Here is an 18,097-nt window from a genome sequence, read left to right on the forward strand (position 1 = left end):
GAACAGCATGCAAGATGATAGCCGAAGGAGAAGTCTGGTTGACCATACTCATAAGGGCTCTGGCAGCTGACAACTTCTACCTCCATGATCACCTTTTAGTGTAGGCACAGTGTACTAGTGCAATGTTTGCCAAGTTTTTCAAGCCCAAATCACATCTACATTCATAAAAACTTGTGGCACACCACACTTCAAGGAGCAAGCACACAGACATGGAGAAGACCCAGTTGGCCCAACCTCAGCCTGTCCTTTTCCACAATGCTATGAAACCCGTGTGCCTTGAACCTTGAGAGATGTGAAGCAATGCTTGAAGAGTCACTTTGATGCGCCACAGTGTTGGAGACACATATTAATGGTGCAAATATGCATATGCACACAACAATTTCTAGGAAAGATTTGTGTGTGCTGGTTGTATTTTGTTCTAGCAAAATAATGTGGTCAAATGTGTTAAGAACATAAGAATAGCCATACTGGGTCAGACCAATGGTCCATCTAGCCCAGTATCCTGCTTCCAACAGTGGCCAATTGAAGTACCTAACAGAATCCGAAATAGCAGCAAGATTTATGCTATTGGTCCCAGGGACAAGCATCGGGTCTCCCCATGTCTATCTCAATAGCAGATTATGGACTTTTTCTCCAGGAACTTGTCCAAAACTTTTTTAAACCCAGAAACACTAACCACTAATACTACACCCTCTGACAATAAGTTCCAGAGCTTAACTATTTGTTGAGTTAAAAAATATTTCCTCCTGTTCATTTTAAAAGTAGTACCATGTAACTTCCTTGAGTGTCCCTTAGTCTTTGTACTTTTTGAAAGAATACAATATTGATTTACATTTACCTGTTCTACACCACTCAGTATTTTGTAGACATCTATCAAATCCCCCCTCAGCAGTCTCTTCCACGCTGAAGAGTACTAACCTCTTAAGCCTTTGGTCATATGGGAGGAATTCCATCCCATGTATCAATTTTGTCACTCTTCTTTGATCCTTTTCTAATTCTTTTTTAAGATACGGTGACCAGAATTGCACACAATACTCAAGGTGTGGTCACACCAAGGAGAAATACAGAGGCATTATAATATTCTTTGTCTTATGTTCTCTCTCTTTCCTAATCTCATCTGCAAATTTAAATCACTCACTCATTGTTCTCATTTCCAGATCATTAATAAATATGTTAAATAGCACCCATCTCAGTTCAGATCCCTTGGGCACTCCACTATTCACCCTCCTCCACTGAGAGAATTGGCCATTTAATCCTACCCTTTTGTTTTCTATCCATCAACCAATTCCTACTCCACAACAGAACATTGCCTCCTATCCCCAAGGACCTACAAAACAGTTTCATCATGTTATCTCCTATCTGTGGCCTTCATTTTTCAAGTCCCCCATATGCCATTAGTAAGCCTTTTTAAATATAGAAGTTGAACGTACTGTGTCGTTATCTTGCTCGTGCTAAACCTCATTCACACCAAATATTTTTGTGTGTAGATATTTCAGTACACTCATACTAATTCCTTTCTACACCAATTTAACATGCACATTAAGGCCTTATTTTAGCATACACGAGGGCTTTTCCTGTGTTTGCTCAAGTTTAGTGCATAGGCCCTAGTGTAAAAAAAAACAATTCCTCTGCTGAGTCAGTACAGCAAACTAGTAGTTCTTCTGAAGTCAAAGAAAGATAACATTATCTAAGTTGTAAATAACTTTTCAGAAAGCATTTACAGAAAGCACGAAGCACTGCACTTTTGCCAAATCAGATCACCAACAGGCTAAGAACAGCACAGAGTTTTGTGTGTTTTAGATTTCATTTTAAATAATTTAGTACTTTTGTATTTAAAGGTTCAAGAATCACGGAACCTTACATCTAGGGATGACTACTTGAAAACATCTGTAGTACACACTGACTGTTCCCATTCTCTTTGGACACACTAAATCCTGACACTGCTTCTGACCATTCCATCAGATAAACAGCCTGCAACATGATACCTCATTCACTTCACAGAGGAGAAAACTCAATCACAAAAGCATGTTTGGTCTTATTAAACAATTAATGGAAAATACTTTTAATACTGTTTCAGAAAACTCTTGCCAGCTTGCAATTCACTTGGACTATTTTCAAATTTTCAAAAGTTGGGGTTTTTTTTGTTCACAAAAACCTATTGCTTGTTAAAAATTTAATACATCTGCTTGTTGGTGCTCTCTCAAACTTCTCCACCCCCCCCCCCCCCCCCAAAAAAAAACAAAAAAACCTTATTTTTGGTGACAATGCTTGTTCAACAAATAATTGTCTTGCTGTAACCTGCTGTGAACTATTTGATATGGTATTAGCTGCAGCTTTGATCAGAAAGCAAATATACTCTGATTCTTTTTTTTTTGTTACATTTGTACCCCGCGCTTTCCCACTCATGGCAGGCTCAATGCGGCTTACATGGGGCAATGGAGGGTTAAGTGACTTGCCCAGAGTCACAAGGAGCTGCCTGTGCCTGAAGTGGGAATCGAACTCAGTTCCTCAGGACCAAAGTCCACCACCCTAACCACTAGGCCACTCCTCCACTCCATCATCAACAGATTACCCAATTTAGAGGGAGGTTATCAAGGTGCGGTAAAGGATTAGTTTTTACCGCACCTTGATTTAGCACAGGAGTCACCAACCTCTGGTGTCTCAGTACTGTAGGTTGCTGACTCCCATAGTCAATGAATAACTCTGCCTACAATCACCCAATCCTAATGATAGTAATGTGAGACTACTTCTAGAGGCACCAGAAGGGAAGGAGTGACTGGGGATAGCATCTGCCCTAGGACCCACTGGACCATCAGATGCAGGGCCGGTAGGCTCCCAATGCTGGAGGGAGTGGAGGATGTGATAGGGATGAAGAGAGTGAGCAGGGGGTGGGGGGTTGTGATCACAGGTGAGGAGTGTGAGCAAGGGAGTGGGCATCACTGCAGTACGGGAGCATCGAGCTCAGGTTTTAAGCCCAATTCTCCTGGTAATTTTATGGCTATTATATGACTTGAAGTGTGCACCCAGTGTTCCTAAAAGTCACGTTAGTTTTTGCATAATAATGAGATGCTTTACATGCATTTGCATCTCACTCCTCTGTAACCTGCAGTGACTTGAATATTACTGCATTAGTGCAAGACAACCTGTGTTAGAGCCCATCATTATTTTTGAAATTTTTAAAAATATATGAAAAGGTAAAGCCTTAAATCTATATTGAAATGCAAATATTTGCACAAATGTTACCTATCAGAAGGAGCAGCAACATTGTAAGATTCTTTACATCAGAGGACTATATGCCATCATGGCAAGGAGGAGACAGAAGTGCTACTTAACTAGAGGCAACAACTTTGGATTTTCAATCTAGATACAATGAAGCACAAAGACATGAACTGGGAGATTGAATAGCATACTCCCTAGGCTTTATTTCTGCAGTGCTTTACACAGAAATGTCTCAGAACAGCTTACAATAAAATATAATACAATTATAAAATCATAATGTGTGTGTGTGCTTTTTCATTGTTGTTTTTTTTACATATTATGCTTCCCAGACTCCAGCTCTCATGTTGTGTAACCGAAAGCAATTGGTGTGCTGGAGAGAGACAGAGAGTTTGTGTGCGAGAGACAGTGTGTGACAGTGAATTCAGTGTCTTTCTTTTTGTTTGTTTGTAGATATTATGCCTCCCATACTCCTGATAAGCGCTGCTCCTGTAGTGGGAAGTAGAGGGCTTAGTTCAGTTTACCTGAAGTCGCAACAGGGTGCTGGGAGTAAGGATAGATCTTTTTTTTTTTTAAGTTTTATTTTTGAGTAGTGTCACGCGCGATCGTAGTTTTATGGCATGAAGGAACGAAAGCCTCCACAGCCAGCTGTGTGCCGCTGTAAGCTGGTTGGGGACGTGCACTGCGGCAAAACGGCCATGTTACAGGTGCTGGCTAAGGACTGGTAGCCGGAGGTAAGCGGGGCAGGGGGATCAGGAGCCCTCTTGATCGGGGCGCTTAAGAGAAGCGGCTTGGGACCCCATGATTTCCCATGGACTGAGAGGGGAGATGCCGCAGTCCCCTCTCGCAGGAATCCTGCGATGCCAGGTGCGGCGGCCACCTTGTGGCGTTGGCTAGGGCTACTCCATTCATGTTTTTAAGTATTGGCCCAATTGTGTACAATTCCTGTCCCCGTGAGATCGAGTTATAGGTTACAGGACGCAGCTCTTTGCCTCGGAGGATGTTTCCTGGGGGGGTGTTCTCTACCAATAGAAGCCTGCTCTCAGAGCGAGCGAAGATCATCCATCAGCCAAATGGCCGGCTCAGGACAGCTATGGCGGCAATGCGCGAGAGACCTGTGACGAGGCGCATGCGCAGAACAGCTGCGCTGTTCTGCACATGCGTGGTTATGTAGTAGGATTGGGTTCAAAAAAAGGGAATCACACAACCTGCAGGAACCAGTGTATCTAGGACCAATACAGCTACTAGATATGTGTGCTACAAAAAGACAGATGTGGCTTTCTGGAAGAAAAATACAATTTCATATTTCTATCATAATGTAATACTAGTGTAAGAACATTCATTCATTCTCCCGAGCTCCTTCTACTCGGGGAACATTCCTTTCCTTCTGTGGTTGAACACAGACACATCCTGCTACAGCATGAATACTGTATGCCGAGTCAGCAGGAACCTGATGATCAGAACTCCAACAGTAAGCCAATAGTGCTGAAAAAGTACTGCCAGAACAGCATAGAAAATCAGTTCGCCAATGCACAAAGGAATGGTATGCAAATTATATGCATGCTGTTAAAACAAAAGTGTGGGGGGGGGGGAGGGGGAGACATGCTTGGCACATGCACAGAAGAGTTAGTATGGTAAGTGTAGCTCCTGTTCACATGCACCAGGCAAACCCAACAGTGAAGCACAGATTGGTGTCGGTTTTCTGTGCCTTTAAATATAAGCTTTTCAATTTTATTTATATTTTTTTTTTACTTGGAAGGCTTAAATTTAAACTCAGGAAACAGGTGCCAATGTATGCTTTCACTTTCAGGTTTGCTCAGACTCGTGCACATTTGTTTTTCCCTACTGGCACTTAGGGGCTTGCACAGGCTTCCTTCTGCATCTGAAGTGTATAAAAGAACAGCAGATTTTAGAGAAAGAATCATGAGAAATCCTGTCTTCAAACCCCCCAACGCCTGCTCCAAGCTGGCGTTAATTTTTTACAGTAGTATGGAGGCTTTGTGTTGTGTGGAGTGGAGGAGTAGCCTAGTGGTTAGTGCAGTGGACTCTGATCCTGGGGAACTGAGTTCGATTTCCATAACAGCTCCTTGTGACTCTGGGCAAGTCACTTAACCCTCCATTGCCCCTGGTACAAAATAAGTACTTGACCACATGTAAACTGCTTTGAATGTAGTTGCAAAAAACCTCAGAAAGGTGGTATATCAAGTCAAGTCCCATTTCCCTTTCCCCTGTGCTGTTCTCTGAATATTGGGAGGGAATAGGAAATGAACTCATTAACATGCATAACTACATTAGCATGCTATTTGCGCTAATCTTTGGTGTGCATGTTGTTTCCTACATTAGAGCATCAGAGCATTCTGTGTCCAGTAATGCAGGAGCTAGTTTGTCGCTAATGGCCTCTAGTGACCACATTTGCTTCTGAGCATTGGGGCACAGGTGCATTTCATTCATTTGGTAGATGTATGAGAAATGTTACATCACTATACTACTATAAATCACTTCTATACCGCTACCAGTCGTACGCAGCGACACACACAGATCAGGCAATGTTCAGAAGCTGCTGTGTGTGTACACACATTTTTATTCATAAGAAGCATGCAGAAAATTGCTGTCTTTGTGGCCCATGAAAAAAATCATTTTACTGTTTTTTTCACAAGTTTTGTGCACGATACTGAAAACACAAAAAACAAAGAAAAACAATAAGGAGAGCTATTTCACATGGGTTTTTACAAAACTGCCTGTTGATGTCTAGGTAGAAGTCTGCGCATAGTGTCTTTAGGTGCATACGATTTCCCAAAGAAATTCAGGGGAAATGGGGTTGCGCAGATTTGTATTAACACGCAAACATTTTGAGTTTTTCTTTAGTGGTTTGGCAGGATTGTTATATCACGTGTGCATACCATTTATTCTGATTGAATAAAATAACAAAAGGGGATAAACACAAAGCATGTCCATTTTAATTATAACCATGTCTGCTCCATGGCTAAAATTATCAAGATGGAACAAGATGCTGTTTCCTTCAACAAAAGTCATTGTGTAGAGTTATTTATTATCACATTTATACCCCACATTTTCCCAACTGTGTCAGGCTCAATGTGGCTTACATCGCACCACAAAGGCAGATGCCAATGCAGTAAATTAAGCTAATACAACATAAAGCCTACATAAGAAATAATGGAGAGGATAGGGAAGGAACAGGGAAACCAGGGGAGAGGAGGGAAGGGTGGATGTGTCCAAAATTGTCATTAAATTGATGTGTATCAAGCAGTGGAGACGCAGGCTGAGTCCTTGGGGTAGGCTTTTCCAAACAGATGATGAAACACACCAATGTTAGGATCCTGGCAGTGATGCAACTCCTTCTGATAAGTAACATTTGTGCATAAGTCTATCTGCATTTGGAACTGCTGTGACATTATGTATGACAAATGCTTTGTTTTTATATGCATTTGAAAAGTAATAACACTGAAAGACCAAGAGGACCAGTGATAACTGCAACTTTTTGCTAGTAGCACATTATTACCTGATAGATCCTTTTACGTGGATCTTATTGTTTTCTTCATCTTTATATATACATTTGTTTACATCATTGGAACTACTACCTTTGTACTGCAATATTCATACTATCATGAGAAGAAATAGTTTTCCAATTAAGATTCTAGAAAGGACATACCAGTGGCAATGATAAGCCCAGGGGCAGATTCTTTGGAGAGAATGGACCTCCCAAGGTACTGATAGCTCAGCAACTGGCTCAGCCTTTGAGAAAGATGAAGAGCGCAGCCTTTGGAAGCCTGCAATGGACAAATACATGCTTTACAAGATGAACTGAATATTCAGTTTCCTTGTAATTTAAAAGCATAGATATCCCAGAAGTCACCTGATTCCGGACGTATTCAAATCAAAACAGTCACTTGTTTTATTTTTAAAAAGTTATGCAAAAGAAAAAGCATCAAAACCATTAACATTTTTAGCTTATAATAGCCTTCTCCAAGTATCATGCTAATTGTTAGGGCATGCTTTTATATGATACACAAACGATCAAGTTGTTTACCTCTAATGAGTGATCTCTGTAAACACTAAAATCAGCCAGACATCTAGGTAATGTTATCCAATGGCACCAATATGGAACACCTCTCTCTAAGCTCAATCAGAAAAGCATAGAGAGCTTGTCCAAATATGTGTAAATGTTATCGTACACCTGCCACATTGACCTCCCAATATATCAACTCAAACCAGTTCCAAAATGGAGGAGAGAAGAAATGTGTGGATAATTACAACAGAAACATGCAATTTATCCTCCTTATGAATGGAGAAAACTATCAGTCATTCAAGTGGGCATTATAAAATGTTGGCTTCCAAAAAGAGAAGTATAACCAGATCACCAAACCAGGAGATTTGACACAGCCCATCTAGCATTACACTAGCCTGTACATAACAAAAGGAGATGCAATCTGTTATTCATTTAGAAAGGGTTCATTTAACTAAAGCAATGCCAAGTCCATTTGGTTCAACAGAAATGGAAAGCTGGGTAGATTGTCTTTTATTTGGAACATACTAAAGCACTTAGGGGAAACAAATGCTATCTTGTAATCCAAATTATACATGGCTTGTTCACTTTTGTGCACCATGGAAAACAGTGGAGATGACCAACGAAACACCAATGGAGCAATAATAACTTTGTTGGTGTTAAGTTCAATAGAAGACGTTCATTAATTTCAATGATCTGCAAGGATCAGGGCTCCTGATGCAGGCCATTCAGCCAAAACACAGCCCATGTCGTTTTTGATGTAGGCCATTCAGCCAAAACATGGCCCATGTTGAGTCCAATAGAAGACAATCATTAAAGTTATTAGTGCACCACTGGTGTTTTGTTGGTCATCTCCACTGTTTTCCATGATGTACTGAGTAATATGGAGTTGTTTTCTTCTGTTTTGGTTGTTCACTTTTGTGAACATAGAGCCAGAAGACACATATTAGCAGATGACTGGCTCATGAACAAGGAAATCCAATATCACCACACCACTCCAATGCTTATGTCATTAGGGCTTGAAAAGCTCATCAACTTTGTGTGTTAAAGTGATAACCATCAAAAATATAATCTTCCAGATCAAGTACTAGAGCCTGAGAGCCTGCAAGACTTCAACAGCTCCTTAAAGGGCTTTCCTCTTTTGGGTAAATACAATATTAAAGTTCCAAAAATATTATAAGTGCCTTGATGAAGTCTTCAGACAAAGCAAGTTCACATAAATCAAAAACTAGGGGTTGAACCAGTGATGGAATTACTTACTATACAACGATAAGCACCAATTGCATGAAGGTGAACCCTGACACAGTCTACTCCATAGTCTGAGAAATGTAGCAGGAATTCAATCAGTTTTTCTGAGAGACAGAAGATACCAGAGGATAAACTTCCTTTAAGCTGACCCATAAAACAGGCCTGAGAAACTCTACTGGAGAAACCAATGAAACGTATAGGCCCACTCCAACCACTAGGCAGACCAGGAATTTGCCTAGGCCTACATAATTTAGTGGGGGAGGACTTACACAGCACTCACTGTGCCTATGAAAAACATCACAGCTGGCTGCAATGTCTTCCACTGCTGAATCTGTGCCACCTGGAAGGGGTAAGAAAGGAAAGGGAAGCCAACCTGCTGGACACTTGTGGAGTGTAATAGAAAAAGAGGGAAGGACAGAGATGCTCAACACCACAGAGAAGGGAGGGGGTAGAGTAGAGAAGTAGAGAGATAATGGACACCATGGTTGGTGGGGTGGAGGGAGAAGAGATAAGGAGATGCTGGTCTGAGGAAGGGAGAGTAGGAAACATCCTGGATATGCATGGTATTGGGGAGAACTTTGAGACACACTAAGCTGGAGACATACAGCTGAAAATTTGCCTAGGAGTCAAACACCTTTGGCCAGTCCTGGAAACGTAGTACCTTACACTCAACATCTAAGCCATGAGAACTGGATTTTGGGGTTAAGCAGTTTTGTGTGATACTCTGACCAGAGTTGGAACATTATCCAACTGATTTTGACAACTGATAGACAAAGATATGCTTTGGTCAAAAGGAGCTACGAGACCATCGCTCCTTGATTTCTTTAGTTTTACTAAGGTTTTCAAAACCACAGTTAACAGATGATACATGCAAACAGGCCTTCCCTCAAGGAAAGGAGAAGGGGGCTGATGCAGTGTGTTCTCTGACCCTCCTCCTCTATAGAAACTGCATGTTATCTGGAAAAACTGAAATCTTGTGTCCATGAAATTGTCAGAGGTGTAGTGTAGGTAGGTGTAGGTGTGCGTGTGTGTTTTGTTTTGTTTTTTAAGAACACTGAAAGTCCTGATAGTGCCCTATCACGATCAGAAGCAAAATCAAAAGGTGGCCACAAGAATAGCCCTTATTGTGGTGGTCTCTTCTACACAGGTCTCCAGTTGGGTAGTTTCATAAAATATTGAGATAGTTATAATCTCAACCTAAAAAAAAAAAAAAAAAGAAGACTTCATACCAAAGACTATGCACTTGGGATTTGGCCCACTTGCTTCAATTCATTCAGATGCTTGAAGAAACACTTAAAAGTGTCCTAGAAGATTACATCTAACACAACACATACGGTACTCGAATTTTGTAAAGTACTTACTAGGAAAATACTTTTTCTTCCCCCCCCCCCTCCATTTTTTTTTAAATCCTAGTAGACAAAAAATTAGAATGTTATCTATCTCACCTCACAATTTATTTTTTCTCCATATCTACTGGTGGCAGGAGCCTGAAGAAATTCCCAAGTTCCTCCTTTGTCAAAAGTAATGACAGATCTCATGTTTCTTCCATGGCCAAAGGTTCCATTTATCAGAGTGGCAATATATACACCTCTCACACCTTCTACTCTGTGGAAGTCAGCAGTAGCTTCTCTGGCAAAAATTCTGTAAGAATAAGTCTGTGCATTATTTGGTTCTTTATTGAGGATTCATTTCTGTTTCACGTTCCTCTTGCCTGTGCAAACAACACTACTTAACTGCTACATCAGAGTTCAAAAAGTCAAAAACAGAGATATTATCTATGTGCATTTATTTACTGCGTTTATGAAGAGATTTACCCAAGGCAGTGTACAGCAGGTACAACTTGACATAAGTTACAATTTTATTAAGAGCATAACAGTAAAATGGCCTAATATAAATGCAATCAATGACGTAAAATTGGAGATAGGCAAACTGAATACTAACAGGAACATGGATACATTTGCTCTTACATGCTAATGTCCTTTCCCGAGTCCTGCTAGACTAGTCCAGACAAATGGGTTTGCCCTGCAACCAGCAGATAGAGGCAGAGAACACTGACAATTCAACGTCATATGTTGGTTGTACATCCTGAAATTTAGGAGTATTAGTTGAGACCCACTTAGAGTTTATAGATACTGTGGGATAGAAATGTACTAAATAACATTATACTGGCAAGCTCCAGAGCTGTGCCACTCCTTATACTGGTTGACAAAGCAGATCTGAAACATCTGAACAGAATTATAAGTCAACTTTTTGAAACATTATAGAACACACAGACCAAGCTTATAGCGCTGCAATGTAATACATTAAAGGACAACACTGAAGCCTCACAGAGAGCACTGCCACAGATCCACACAGCTTATTGCCATAGAGGAGCATCATAGAACAGCAAGAGAGTAGCCCGACAGAGCAGCATTACATAAAAGACTTATAGAGCTCCTAGCAAACTCTCTTCTTGGACTGCCACCAAGCACAGCTTCAAAGATACAACCAAAGCCTTCCTAGATGGGTCCTGGATTGGGAAAGCAGGACACAAGGAGAGGAAATTAGTAGGTAAGAACAAATTTAATCTTCCTTATCGAGCTAGACCAGTCCAGAAGAATGGGATGTATAAAAACTATACAAAACCTGAGTGGGAGGAAGACTAGACCCTAATGCACCACTTGATTAAGGCAACATCTTTTCACCTTGCACAATCCTACTGCAATAATCAATCAAGGAAGAAACAGACACACAATAAAAGATAGTACCCAGTGACCCATGATTCATACATTTATTTATCAAAGTATTTATACCCCACATTACCCCCACAAACATGCAGGCTCAATGTGGCTTACAAAACCAGAGAGAGATCTCTGGGTGATATCATAGACAAAGTAGAAATAAGAGCATGAGCGGAAGACAGAAAAGACACTTTACACAGAACATACAAAAGAATGAGTCCAACCAGATTCCACGGTTGCATAGTTGCAGGGGTTATAGTCCTACATAGTTCTTGTAGAAAATGACAATGAGGCACATTTTCAAAGCACCTAGCCTTCCAAAGTTCCATAGGTTTCTACGGAACTTTGGAAGGCTAAGTGCTTTGAAAATATGCCTCTTTGTAAACAAATGCGTTTTTAAAGCCCTGCAGAAGAGAAGGTAGTCACTCAGACTGGTTATGGCTCTGGGAAGTGCATTCCAGTTGTGCGTACTGATGAATGGAAAGCTTGACATTACAAAGGAAGGCCTAGCACCACTAACCCATGAGACCTAGGAGATCAACAGCCCCCTGAGAAAATGAAAAAAAAAGGCTCTGGTCTGTAAAACTCCTGACCATCAACCAGAGCAACCTTTAACTGACTTAGACAAGAAGGGAACTAGAGACAACCCCTGAACACATAAACAAGTATGAGGAGCCACAAGAAAAACCATCAACAAGGACTCATACCACAACATGGACTAAAAGGTTTGGGCTGAGCCAAGACATACAGAAGACTACCTTGATAGGGATCTATAGGCCATATCCACACCCATCAAGAGTTCATATGGCAACACATCTCCAGCCATGTGCCTGCTGGAGGAAAAGGAGTCAGGTGTCAGACCATACCAATGAACCAAGCAAGTCCTAGAAGAGCCGCATGAGCTCCAACTATACCCAGCTAGCATGCCACCAGCATACCCCTTAGGAGGAACCCAAAGGCAAAACACTCAAGCCACTCCACTCTGAAGACAGACAACTGCTTGTAGGAGCAAAAGCCTCCAGAATCATAAGAACTGACCAAGCATTAACCCTGAACCTGAGAACATGTATAGCACTAACTTAACAATTGGCCAGAGATATAGAAACCTTGACCAAACCACCCCTGGTCCAGGCCATAAACTCAAAGCCATAAGCCACATAAAGGTATCAAGCACACAAAGCATTCAACTCTCAGGCCAGACAGGGACCATCTTCCATGAGCAACAGACCTCACAAGACTTATCATGCTGTGCTACTGGAATCCCTCAATCACCTTCAACTAGGAATGCAGCTGCCAGCCATCCATACTGATGTAATGACTGATGATTTGTAAACCACTTAGATGTTACCCCAGGGACAAGATACAACATGGATTTGTAAACTAATAGATGTTACTTTTTGATAAGCAGTATATCAAGCAATAAAGAACTCTCAAGCCTCCAAAGGAAACAGAACCGAAGAAGACATAAAAGGGTCAGAACCCAACTGACAAGATACAAGTCCCTCTGACCCTGACAGAGCATGTAGCAATGCAAGAACTGGGTACTGGGTGAAAATTCATATCCCTAGCTGCCCAGAGCCACCAACTACAACCACTCCAGGAGACTAGAGAATTATGCTGCAGAAACTAGAAAAGATGAATTGCCTTCCAAGAAAACAAAAGTGAATGGGCTCTAGTCCCTCAGAACCCTGACCAATTGTACACTCTTGTACAGAGCTACTAAAAAGACAGTGAAATCTTCTCCTTTTTGACCAAATCCCAAGGAGAGAAAAGTAAGCTAGCAGCAAGAGATCTGTATCATCACAACTAGGAAGATCTAGTGGAAACCATTGGCACAACAACATCAACTACAAAGTCTAAAGAGAAAGCATCAAAAGGTTTTCCGAGTAGTGTCTCGGCAACCAGTGAGAAGCCTCCCAACACTTCCACAAGGAGCTAACACCAAACCAACATAGCTTTCTACAAGGAGGAAAGTTCCAGCCATCCCTCCGCCCAGAACAGTAACTTTACATTAACAGTTAATTAACAACCTTACTTCTCCAGTTCTGGATCAATATTGGGGGAAACTTCTGAGAAGCCTAGCCAGGCCCTTAGAGCGTCAAACCAAGATACCAGCCAAAGAGGTTCCAAGCAGCACTTATGCCCATCATGCACAACTCACCAGCCAACTCATTCAGGAGTTGGTAAAACTCATATTGAGCTGCTGAAGACCTTTCTCCTTTGAGTACTGCTATCCACAAGGTCACCATGGCCTCAGTTCCACCACTTCTTTCCAGACTCCAGAATCATAGGGTTCTTTTACTCCAGCCCCTTCCTTCCAAGCAACTGGCAGGAAGAGGGGAGGTGGAGGGGTATGAGCCTAGAGCAAAGCTAAGAACAGTCACTCTACTCCCTATTCCAGCCCCTCTTGTCCTGTTGCTCCTGGCCTGGCTGTCCTGCCTGTCCCCTCCCCCACCTCCACAGTTCCACTTCCTTTTTGTCTACAAACTAAGCCCTACAGACACATATACAAGATGGGTAGGACAAAGTCGTTGGGATAAATAGATGGGTAGCCAATTCTTTTTTAAATTCCCTTATAAATGTTTGATGAAATTTCCTGATACAAATTACATATTTACTGATCCACCTCAGTTAGAACAATTGCTATTGAAAAAAGAATCTAAGTAAAGATTTGTTGTCATCAAGGGAGGTTAAAGTTCAAGACTGCTGGGTACTTTTTGTTGTAGGAAATGTTCCTGAATTAGTTATTTTTTTGTTCGCTTCTCCTCTTCCCATTGATGTGAACTTTAATATATTTTCTTGTATTGCTACACTGAAATATGTATGTAATAAATGATTTTAAAAAATAAGATGGGTGGCTAAATCAAAGGCTAATTATTTGTACGGTTGAATAAGGTATGAGGAACTGGTCTTAGTTGCAAAGTAGGTGGCAAGTTAGTCCAGATACTGATCAAGTGGATAGTCAGTCGCCACATGTTTTAAAACTTGGGAGAATCTTTAAGAAAACTGGATAAATTAAAAAAAAAAAAAAAAAAGCTTAGAAGAGCCAAGCTTTCACCTTGGGGGCATCTGATAAGTCCAAGGGTATAATTGCATTATACTCCTTTGACCCCAAGACATCAGTCAAGTGCTAAATCCAAGTAAAAGATGTAACAAAACCTGTACCTGTTGTACACCGACTTGGGTGAATCTCTTCATAAAGGTGGTCAATAAATTCCAATAAATAAATAACAGAAAACAAGAAAAATACTAGAGGCCTCATAAGATCCATGTCATTAAAATTTCACAGGTAACAATACAAGAAAAATAGAAAAACATGTAAGATCTGTTATCTTTCCCTCTGGTTGAAGAATACCTACATCTTAACTTTAAAAATTAATTTTAAATGACTTTCCAGAGGGCTACAACCAGTCGGGTTTTCAAGATTTCCACCATGATTATGTATGAGATTCATCTGTATGTCTCAGAAGACAACCATCTTGGGTATCCTCAACTATTCACGTAAGTATAACCGACAATGTACTTTCACACACAATCAAGTTAAAAATCACTATAGGGTGTCTGACTGTAAAGGCAATTCAGAAGCTGTGTGGTTCCATGGAAAACAGATATTCTGTAAGTTCCATTAAAATACATGCATAAAAAGATATCATAGTTCCACTGTACTTTCCAATACTGTGCAACCTCTGCATGTTCTTACCTGACATAGGTGTCACTGCCTACTCCTCCAGGACTAAAATACAAGATATTCTCCAAAGAGAGAGAAAATTTCAGACCCTCTGCTTCTGAGATATAGAGGTGTGTCTGGTTGTCACTGTGACTGACGCACACAAACACCTGATCCTCTGAAGCATCAGCAATATAATATTCCTGTTATAGATAAGTGAAAATCATTCAGGAAAGAAAAAACATCAACCTCTTCCTACTGTACATTTCAAATATAAAACAGCTCCTCAAAAAAAAGTAATATATACAATACTATGGTAAAGTAGAACATTATTACACAAATCTCCCACATTAAAAAAGATATGTGATTTAACGTAATTTTTTACCTCTTGCAAACTTGAATGGCAAGCAAAAAAATTAGCATAAGGAATCTCTCTATATATAATTTACTAAAAGTCTGTATGTTTATCACAATTGATCTGTTTTTCCAGATGGTACTTTTGTTATCCCACCTAAAGCTCTCTCTAAAGAGTCATAGTTAAAGAAATACAATTGAAGTACATTTCACCTTTCATGCATTTCTAGTGGACAGCCCCATGAATAAACAATCAACATTGCCATAAGAGCCATGGCATTGAAAAAGATGTTCCTAGACATGAGGGGAGGGGACACTAGGTCTGTGTGGGTAATTTACCATTTTGCCTGTCACCTGATGGTCCTTTTACACTTGGGGGGATTCTGCACAAAATGTTTGAAAATTTTGAACAGTTACCTGCATCCAATAAGAGTACTCCAATTTAAAGGTAGTCCATTTCAAAATGAAAAAAAAAAATTAAAAAAGAAACAAGGAGGCACTGAAGGGGAGTACCTAGTACCTTAAACTGGAGCACTGTTACTAGATGCAGAAACTGTTCCAACATTCAACTGGAGTATTGCCAACAAATGCAGATCAGTATTAAAACAAAAAAAACAACTTTTTTTTGAAGGATATATGAATACAAATACTATGTTTATTGCTCTGCATTGAACATACTAATTCTGATTTAAAGAGGTTTATTTTTTCAAAGTTGGAGGGATGTTTTTTTTTAGAGCTATGACGGGGATTTTTCCCTGCAGTTCAGTGGGATATTTGTGTTTTCACAGGTGTCTTTTTTCCACCTGTTCAGTGGCTTCAAAGGTTTCTCCATATTTTTGTGGTACTTTGTTCAGCAGTTGTATTTACCCTATCACACTCTAATACAGTAATCATTGTTTGAAGAAAAAAAATCACATCACCTACAGAGAAATGGAAACACTAACTGCAAAGATCAAGAGTTAAATGTTAGAATTTGGACCACAGAGAATAAAAACCTAACAAACAACATGAATCTGCTTAAGAAAATAAAGAGATTGCAAAAGATTTACCAAGAACACCAAAACATAGACAAAGCAATAAGACTGAAAAGATCGCCACACTATGGATACTGAGCAGGAATTTCTGTGCATGCCTAGTAGAGCTTTTGTATGTTTTACTCAACTTTACAGAAACTTCCCCATGTTGGCTCTATTTGAGGACATCACCCACATGTTGCTTGCTTATGCTGCTTCTTCAAATAGCAGTATCAAAGGGCAGCTCAGCTGACTCTCAATGTTTCAAAAACCAAACAAATTGTTTGCTTGGTTTCAATTCTTTACCTCCATCCCAGATATATCTATCAATTCTACTCCTCTACCCTTCAAGGACACAGTTTGCTCACTTGGAGTTCTTTTCGATTCTTCACTTTTCTTTTCCACTCATATTTCCTAAGTGGTACAAAAAATGTTCTACAATTTACTAAGAATATGATTTCTTAAACCATACATTGACATTAACGCTGTAAAAGCCTTCTCTCTTCTTTTATCCTCAATCAATTGGATTACCATAATTCACTACTAGCAGGATGTCCTTCTTACTCTACCTGCAGACTACAATTAGTACACAATATTGCTGTTAAATTCATATATGGAGCCCAGAAATACGATTATACGACTCTCTACTTTGCAGCACTGGCTCCCAATACCTGCTAGGATCTAACTAACATTTTGCTTCTTACCCACAAGGCTTATTTTACTGGTTTTCCCCTATACCACTACCCCCCTCCCAATGCTCACTTCCACAGCTAACCTTCTAGTAGTCCTCTCGTCATCTATTACCCACCTAGTGCGTCTGCTTTTCATTACCTTCTACCAGTTCTCTGGAACCAACTGCCCTTGGAAATTCATTTAGAGACCTCCGTGAAAAAGTTTAAAGCACTTTTAAAGACCTGGCTTTTCCCAAAAGCCTTTTGATTATTTTAATAAGTTTATCTTTTTTTTAATAATCTGTAACTGATTTTCTTCCCCTCTCCTTGTTCTCCAGTACTTAATATCATTCATCTGTCTATAGAATTTGATGATATTCTGCTCATTTGTCTATGGAATTTGATCATGTTCTAACTCCTTTCCCTTCCTTGCGTTTTACTTGTTCTCTCTTTTATATCTGTTTGTTCTCTGTCTTGTGTTCCTCCAGTTTTTGTTTACATTAGGCAGAGCTATATGAGAACGTCATTGTTTGCCTACGTTTAGGAAGGTACCTCCTTTTATTTACATAAGCTACGTCCATAGGACCCCTGAAGGCCTGCGCACCAAAACATGGTCCGTGTTGAGTTTTTTTTTTTCTTCCAATGGTGTTAGGTTCTACCAATTATGAACAAATAAATTTGATGGGGACTTCATTTTTTCGCCTACTGGCTTTTATTTAGTTTGAGATCTTGAACATTTGTGTGTTTGGTGACTTACACTTTTTGTTTTGTTGATTTCTTGCGGAAGATTTTTGTTTCCCCTTTTTTTTGTTGGACCAGGAAATGGACGTGCAGTGAAATTAAAAATAGCGCGTGCCTATTTACGGCCTGAGCCCTTTTCGCCACCCACTGACCTAGCGGTAAGGGCTCACATGCTATCTGCGTGGTAATCATGCAGCGTGCATCAACTGTTGATTATTTTCTATTGCAGAATTCAGCACGCGCCAAACTCTGAATTACTGATGGGCACATGTGCTAGCCTGGTGGTAGTACCAATTTGGCACGTGCTACCCGCACATTAGCCCTCCCGCAACTTAGTAAAAGGGCCCCAAAGTACAGCAGTTATAAACTGCAAGAAAGGAAAGAGTAAGCCAAGATCTGCCAAGGAAGTACCCAAGTCTGTTTTTGTGGCCAAAAGGAAAACA

General features: G+C 40.3%; 1 protein-coding gene across 2 annotated transcripts in view; it reads right to left on the reverse strand.

The window, feature by feature from the left end:
• SORL1 (sortilin related receptor 1) overlaps nucleotides 1–18,097 on the reverse strand; it is a 208,982-nt gene that overhangs the window by 140,542 nt on the left and 50,343 nt on the right. For both annotated transcript variants that reach the window (XM_030220409.1, XM_030220408.1), the window contains exons 8-10: nucleotides 14,909–15,078; nucleotides 9,934–10,129; nucleotides 6,887–7,004 (exon numbers count right to left, since the gene is read on the reverse strand). In XM_030220409.1, coding sequence (XP_030076269.1) covers nucleotides 6,887–7,004; nucleotides 9,934–10,129; nucleotides 14,909–15,078 — 484 coding nt within the window. The remainder of the gene's footprint in view (nucleotides 1–6,886; nucleotides 7,005–9,933; nucleotides 10,130–14,908; nucleotides 15,079–18,097) is intronic.

Source organism: Microcaecilia unicolor, chromosome 12 (genome assembly GCF_901765095.1).
Source record: "Microcaecilia unicolor chromosome 12, aMicUni1.1, whole genome shotgun sequence".
Classification (NCBI taxonomy): domain Eukaryota; kingdom Metazoa; phylum Chordata; class Amphibia; order Gymnophiona; family Siphonopidae; genus Microcaecilia; species Microcaecilia unicolor.